Source organism: Nicotiana tomentosiformis, chromosome 8, assembly GCF_000390325.3.
Source record: "Nicotiana tomentosiformis chromosome 8, ASM39032v3, whole genome shotgun sequence".
NCBI classification, from domain to species: domain Eukaryota; kingdom Viridiplantae; phylum Streptophyta; class Magnoliopsida; order Solanales; family Solanaceae; genus Nicotiana; species Nicotiana tomentosiformis.
The window spans coordinates 146480039-146488158 of NC_090819.1; the positions used below are offsets into that span (position 1 = coordinate 146480039).

At 40.4% G+C, this 8120-nt stretch overlaps 1 protein-coding gene across 1 annotated transcript; it reads left to right on the plus strand.

Moving 5' to 3' along the window:
• Positions 1 to 1301: 1301 nt before the first annotated feature.
• LOC104086569 (uncharacterized) lies at positions 1302 to 4758 on the plus strand. The gene is made up of 6 exons (XM_009590868.4): positions 1302 to 1878; positions 1963 to 2122; positions 2226 to 2402; positions 2496 to 2579; positions 3755 to 3836; positions 4051 to 4758. The coding sequence occupies exons 1-6, from the start codon at positions 1559 to 1561 to the stop codon at positions 4485 to 4487; spliced, it is 1260 nt and encodes a 419-aa protein (XP_009589163.1). The 5' UTR covers positions 1302 to 1558; the 3' UTR covers positions 4488 to 4758.
• The last annotated feature ends 3362 nt before the right edge of the window (positions 4759 to 8120 follow it).

Below are 8120 nucleotides of genomic sequence, written 5' to 3' on the forward strand. Positions count from 1 at the left end.
TACTATTGGGGATCGTTAGGTTATAAGGATAAGGTATATAATCTCGAGATATAATATATAATTATCGTTTAATTGAGTTTTATTATAGTATAAGTAGTCCTGACCCAATTTATACCATAATTGTGGACTAGTATTTGTTTTTTACCTTGTTCAATGTGGGATAAGATAAGTGAGGCTTGCTCAGTTGGTAAAGCACCTCCACCCACGACCGTTAGGTCATGGGTTTGAGTAACGTTGGAGGGGAAGTGTGAAAACGCTATAGATCCTCCTAATTTGGGAGGGGTTTAAAAAAGAACTGAGGGATAATAGTCCGAGAATTACTAATCTCACACCGAAACAACAAAATAAGATATTTGTCCTGTCTCCTAAAGTCTTTTAAGAAAGTCAAGGTTAAAATTAAAAATAAAAATTTATTGAAGTTTTCTAGTATAAAATCAAACACATATTCTCTATTGTATTCCGTACCTACTTTTTGACTAATAAACCAAACATATATTAATAAATATATATTCACTAAATAGTATCACAATTATTTAATTCCGTATAATTTATATTACACACACATTATAACTTGTTCATAAACCAATGGCTCCCTTATAGTTTACTGAGTAATAATAATAAATTCAATATACCGTGCCAAATCCTTTTAATCACACATGAAGCATAAGAAGAGTACACAACTATTAGTCGTACAACGTTGATGTAATGTTAGCTGGTCAGAACACATTAACGAGATAGAGAGCCAAAGTCAAATGGTTTGAACGAGAAAGATAAAAACGCGGCGATACTACTCCAAAGTTGGAGTAGTATTTAACCAACCCTTTTTTCGTTCAAAAGCCAAAGAGCATCTTTTCCTAACACCTCTCTTTCTCTCTCTAAAGAACCCCATTAACCTACCAAACCAAAATACATAAAACCAGCACTAATATCCCTTCTTTGTGTCAATTACAAAACCAATGTTCTCATCTTTTATTTTCTCTTTCTAACTAAAACCTCAGATTATAAAAGTTGCACCTACAATTCATTTAATTAATTTCGAAACCACAACCACCACAACCATCTGTCCACTCTACAATAACAACAAAGTAGTAGTAGCAATTTATTCAGCTGGATTTTCTTATTCCGTGTGGCTCTCACGCTTAGAAGCTAAATTGTGAGGAGTACAAGAGAAGGGCGTGAAATGAAAGAGGACCTACCAGCAATCGAGTAACACGTTTCTCTACCGCTAATATCTCACATCCTTATCCTCTTTCTGACTATTCCCATTTCCCCCCACCCCCTTTTGTCTTCTCTCTTTCTCTATCTAAATCTATTCCTTCATCCATCTAGCTTATTATCTTTTCTTTTTCCATCCATTTAGTATATTTCTTCTTCTTCTTCTTCTTTCTTTTACTTCCCTTTTGCAAGTTGCTATCTTTATTTATCCTTAGGGTTGGTTTTCTCTATCCTTTTCTTTTCTTTTCTTTTTTTTTGAAACCCTCGACTCATCGCCGTGCTCAAAGGTTGTACCTTTTTAACGATTGAATCGGGGTTTGTATCTTTTTTGTTGCTTGTTATTATGGCTTTGGTGGCGGCTTTGCTTGAGATTTTAGAAAGACCTAGTTTTGGGGAGGTATTATTAGAGCTGGTGATGTTTATGGGTCCCATCTGGATTGCTGTTGTTGTTGGGGTATTGGTGGGATGGGCATGGAAGCCCAAATGGGCTAAGGTTGGCCCTGATGATGTTTCTGCCTCCTCTTCTTCTTCCGGTATGCTCCTCCAGAACTTGTCATCTGGGTTTGCTTCCCTCAATACTCTCAAATTCCAACTTCCCACCTGCAACATTCCTTGGATCAAGGAAACTCAGTCCCCGCCCACCGTTTCATGTTCGAGCTTCAGGTTAGTTGGAAAGTCTCTTATCTTTTTGTTTTGTTTCATCTTGCATAAGATAAAATTTCATTTAATTGAATGAGCTGTTAACAGTTCATCCGAGCTGGAAGGCGAGAAATCAGTAGTAACAGAGGCAGACCTTCTTTACTTAGACGGATTGGTTGAAGAATCAAATGGAGGACCCGCTTGGATTCAGATGATGGACCGTTCTGCCTCAAACATGTCCTATCAAGCTTGGCGTAGAGATCCTGAGGTACATTTCTCTTCCTCCTGGCCTTGTATGTTATGTGCCTTTAATTTAACTATGCTGCAAATAATTGGCTAATTGGATTGCATGTATAATCTCCTGATGCTAGACTGGACCCCCGCAATATCGTAGCAGAACTATATATGAGGATGCCACTCCAGAAATGGTGAGGGATTTCTTCTGGGATGATGAATTTCGGTTGAAGTGGGATGACATGCTTATACATGCTGAAACTTTGGAAGAGTGTCCTAACACTGGAACCATGATGGTTCAGTGGGTGCGTAAGGTATGAGCGCCTACTCTTTCTTGACTTGTACATAACATACCTTTGAAATCGCCTAATTGAACTATGGCTTACATAAATTCATTTTTGGTCCAGTTTCCCTTCTTTTGCAGTGATAGAGAATACATTATAGGCCGTCGAATTTGGGAGTCAGGGAGAACTTACTATTGCGTCACAAAGGTAAGAGAATGAGAGCTTTGTCATATATGCACAAGTAGTATATGCCTATTGCAGATAGAATGCTTTACGACTTGGCATGCCATTTTTTACCTAAATTTAAAATCCTTTATATGAGTGGAAGCCAAATAGTCACAATACGCGAATCAAATTCAAGGGTGTCCCTAAGTAAGACGTTTTTAGACATGGTATACTAGTTGGGAACCTAAACCTGGCAAGCAAATCTACATTTTCATTATCTGAGTAGAGCTCATAGAAGCAGAGTTAGTTGTATTCAAACTACCTTTTTAAATGTGGCACATGGTATACTAGTTGTGAACTGACCGTTGATAAGCAAAGATATGTTTTCTGTTATCTATGAAGAATATGGAGAAATCGGAGTGAGATTACACAAGTCAAATTTAAGAGGGTGTAGTAACCTCTCTTCAAACCCTTTTCCTCTCCTGCTTTTGGCACCATTTTTAAAAGATATCCCAGTTTTGATATGGAATATACTGTGCACGTGTTAGTCTTAACTCATTGATGGCCAGACCGACCTCTGCTCTAAGATACTTACCATCTTCAGAGTCAAGCCTTCTCTTAGATACTTACCATTAGTTGACTGGTATTGGAGATTATTTTCTGTCTGCTTTGCATTTAAATAGCGACGATACTTCTAAATTAACTTCCGAAAAAGAATATTCACCTGGCCCTAGGGCTTTGGTCTAGTAAGAGCACATTATGTGATGTGTGGTTGTTCAGGTTAGGCGCACGCCCGGGGTTCAAACCTTGCCGCAGATGAAAGTCTGATATTTAAGTGGATAAGGGATGTGTGTGTGTTTTTTTGGGGAGGGGGGTCATTACCCACCGAGTTTAGGACCATGTGCCACTGGCTTTCGGGGATTTCTCAGTTATGAAAAAGGAAGAAGAATATTTACCTGTTGGAAAGGGGAAGACATAACAGTAAATTGCAGGTACCCTAGTGGGAGCACCTACCACATGTTTTTCATTGTCAGTGTGGACGTATGAGTAGTATTACTTCAGGAGAACAGAATATTGAAAATTAAATACTGTTTTGACCTGATATTGGTTGACAGTGCCCTCACTCACATTCATATTCTCCGTTGTGCATTATCTTGTTGAAATGTTTAATAGTCATCGTTTAAGATCTTCAAAAATTGAGTTTCTCTCTGTCTCAGGGTGTGCCATGCTCCTCTGTGCCCCGTCGCAACAAACCAAGACGTGTTGATCTCTACTATTCAAGCTGGTGCATTCGTGCAGGTAATTTAAAGTAATATTGCTAGCTTGATTGCTCAACTTCCTGTAAAATAGTGGAAGTTAGTGAAGCAATTATGATGAGTAACCATCAAATTCAGTTTCCCTGGGGGTCACGATAGGAAGTATTAAAATTGAAAATTGAAATGTTTCACTTCAACATCTGAGAAGTGTTACTTTAATGACTATGCCTCTAAATTGTTCTTTTTCCCATGAACAGCTGAATCCAAGAGAGATGGTCTGATGACTGCATGTGAAGTGTTACTCTTTCATTATGAAGACATGGGTATACCTTGGGAAATTGCAAAACTCGGGGTTAGACAAGGTATGTGGGGAGCTGTGAGGAAGATTGATCCTGGTTTACGTGCATACCAGAAACAGAGAGCATCCGAAGTCCCAATTTCAAGAAGTGCATTCCTGGCGCAGGTCAACACCAAAGTTGACATTGATAACCTCAGATCACTGGGGAGCAGAGCCATTCTGTCTGAGATTGAGCCTGAGGATTCATACGAGAAGCCTGCGCGAAGGAACATACCGAGGTTCCTAGTTATTGGTGGGGCAGTTGCCCTTGCTTGTAGTCTTGATCGCGGACTTCTGACAAAAGCGGTTATATTTGGAGTTGCTAGAAGGTTTGCAGGGATTGGGAAAAGGTTGTGAAACTGCTCTAGTATGTCAAAGGCATTTATATACATGATCTGACCCATAGGAGAACATACTTTGCCAGCAAGGCAGCCGTTGTGAAGAGCTATGCGAGCTATATCCTCCTCCACCGCGAAGAGCATCGAGAGTTGTATTCTGTTGTTTTCTGTCGAGCTGCAATGCAGCCACTGTTCAGGAGAATCCAGATAATATACATGTATTCTTTGAAAATTCTGGTTATCACTGAATATCTCATGCTGCAAATAAAAAGCAGAGCTGATTCTTTTTATGGACCTTTTGTCGTTGTCTTATATTTTAATTAAATTTTTCTTGCTTTTCTTCTTCGATGGATCGCAGATATTCCCCGACTCAAGGACTGGGAAAACTGGTTCAGATATATGGTGAGAAGAGGCTCAGAATTGGCATGGCCTTTGCATTGTGCTAGCTCACCTTCTATAATAATCCCCAATCTAATACAGTTTGCATAAGACCGTGTAACAAGTGCCTTCAACATGACTCATATGCTTGTATCAGGTCAACTGAAATATTACTGCATCGAATAGTAGAGGGAAACGTGACATACATCCTCTCCTTTTTTCTTTTCCTCCTGGATATAGGTCTGTCACGAAACCCTTAACCTTTTTTTCTTTTTAGGTTGTTCATTCTAAACAAGTATGGTCTACTTTATTAAAGTGGAAGTTCTAACAAATTTTAAGTCCATAATAAGAAATTCTATGAGAATAGAGCTAAGATTCATAATTGCTGCCCAAATCAAGTTTCCTTCTTGCGGATTGCGTGGGTGGGGGGAGAGAATAATTCTGATGGATAAACTCCAACTTACATCCTAATCTTTTCCGTTAACAATCATGATCAAACTTGTCCTTTTTTCTGATTTTTCTTATGAACACCCAAAATTAGCTCAAGGTATGGGTTTAAGGAGATCATGTTGTATACTGTTAAAATCGGGCCCGCCCGATTTTACTATTTGATCGAGATCGGGAGGTTACATTGAAGGATGGCCTCGTAACAGAAGACTAAATCACGAGGATAAGGTACCGAGTTCAGAATCGAGGTACCTGTCGAGATCGAGGCTAGTAGCGATCAAAGCCAAATGAGACACACATCGAGCAAGATCGAAGATAGCACAATAACAGAAAGACGAGATATCTGTGACTGGTCGAGGATTATGGCGTAAATCTCGGAACAGATCAAATCAGAAACGGTTAATTAGCTAATCATGAGATTTCGTTATGTAATTAGAATTATACCATAAGTGAAATTCCTCTACTATTTAAAGGGGGTTCTAATCATTTGTAAGACACATTGTTCACAGATATAAAAATAATATAATTCTCTTTCTCGTTTATACTATTGTTCATCAGCTTGTTATATTTTAATTGTTCTTACATCAACCAGTTCGAGGGTATCCAAACTCGAGGGTTGAATTTCATTCTAACACTGGTTTGCTTTACTTTATAGTTCATTTCTGTTATTAATCTTCATATTTATCAATTGGTATTAAGTGAAATCACGTGTCCTTAGAACTACATTATAAGTTTAATTGTAATCCAATTTTAAGGGTAAACAGTTTGGCGCCCACCGTGGGGCCAAGGATAATAGTGATTGCTTAATACTGATTCCGATAACACACACTGCTTTACACTTGTTCTCGTAAGAATCTTCGTTTTCAGGATAAACATGTCAAACTCACAAGCAGCGCCTACACATGGTGACAACGGCCTCAGATTTCACGGGAAAAATGACAATATAGCCACCCCAGGGATCGAGGCACCTCACGCTGACCTTGAGGGAGCACCAATTGCAAATCCCGTCGATGTCAGTTCCCATGTCGCCCTAAATGCAAATTTGGGCGTTGATCCCGAAGGTAGCGTACGCAGGGAAGTTCGATAAGGTGGTCAAGTTACGCAGGGCGGAGAAGATGGTGGAGTTAGCCTCCAATTGATATTCGAAATGTTACATGCTCAACAAGTCGCTATAGCACAACTACAAAATCAGCACCGAACACCGAGTAGGATCGAACCAGAAGTCGTCCACAGGACTGAGCCTGTGCCGGAAAGGTCGAACGCCAACGAATCGGGGACTGACCCTGCCATTATGAAAATTCTCGAGGATCTCACTAAACGGATTGAATCGGGAGAAAAGAAAATCGAGGCAAATGACAAGAAAGTAAAGACATACAACTCCCGGGTTGACCATATACCGGGGGCACCGCCGATTCTAAAGGGTATGGATTCAAAGAAATTCGTACAGAAGCCTTTCCCTCCAAGTGCGGCTCCGAAATCCATCCCAAAGAACCCCCAATCAAATATGCAAATACCATGGTACACATGGTCATAGAACCGAAGACTACAGACAACTAAGGGAGAAGGTGGCTCGTCTATTCAACGGGGGTCACCTTCGAGAATTCTTGAGTAACCGAGCTAAAAACCATTTCAGAGACATGGATGCAAACAGGAAAAACGAGCAGGAAGAACTACAATACGTGATTCACATGATCGTTGGGGGGGTCGATACTCCACAAGGGCCCGTGTTCGAACGCACTAAAGTATCAATCACGAGGGAAAAACGAACTCGAGACTATGTGCCAGAAGGCACTTTATCATTAAATGATGAGGAAGCAGAAGGGATCTAACAACCCCACAATGATGCTTTGGTAATCTCTATCCTTATGAATAAAATTCAGGTTAAACGTGTTTTAATTGATCCAGGAAGCTCGACCAATATTATTCGATCGAGGGTCGTGGAGCAGCTCGACCTACAAGATCAGATCGTACCTGCAACTCGGATTCTCAATGGCTTCAACATGGCGAGTGAAACAACTAAATGTGAAATCATCCTACTAGTAAATGTAGCCGGAACTATTCAAGAAACAAAGTTCTATGTGATCGAGGGCGATATGAGATACAACGCAGTACTCGGAAGACCCTGGATTCACAACATGAGGGCGGTCCCCTCAACCCTTCACCAAATGCTGAAGTTCCCAACACCGGATGGAGTAAAAACGGTGTATGGGGAACAACATGCTGCCAAAGAGATGTTCGTGGTCGACGAAGTAATACCGGTATCGGTGCTTTCGTCAACAAAGGGATCGGAGTCCAAAGGAAAACAGGAAGCTAAATAGCAACCACAACCACCAGCCTCGACTTAGTCGGAGAAGCAGAGAACGGACGAGGACGATGATTACTGGACCCCTCGATCCTTCATAATCCCCGAGGATTCCGACGCTACCAAATCGACAGTCGAAGAGCTGGAGCAAGTCATACTGATCGAGCATCTACCCGATCGAAAGGTATACTTGGGTACGGGGTTAACCCCCCGAGCTCAGGGAAAAATTCATTAAATTTCTTATCAATAATATGGATTGTTTTGCTTGGTCCTACTTAGATATGATAGGGATCCCGCCGGAGATCACTACACATCGAGTGAGCTTGGACCCGAAGTTCCGCCTGGTAAAATAAAAGAGAAGACCCTAGTCCGAGGTAAAACATACATTCATCAAGGACGAGGTAGCCAAACTTCTCAAAATAGGATCCATTCGGGAAGTAAAATATCTCGAATGATTAGCAAACGTAGTCGTAGTCCCTAAAAAGGGAAATAAACTTAGAATGTGCGTAGACTATAAAGATTTAA

Bases quoted from the DNA above. Each gene is read 5' to 3' on its own strand.
- LOC104086569 (XM_009590868.4), top strand. From the start codon at position 1,559: ATGGCTTTGGTGGCGGCTTTGCTTGAGATTTTAGAAAGACCTAGTTTT. The intron at 1,879-1,962 runs GTTAGTTGGAAA...AGCTGTTAACAG, and splicing joins GTTTCATGTTCGAGCTTCAG to TTCATCCGAGCTGGAAGGCG. The intron at 2,123-2,225 runs GTACATTTCTCT...TCCTGATGCTAG, and splicing joins CTTGGCGTAGAGATCCTGAG to ACTGGACCCCCGCAATATCG.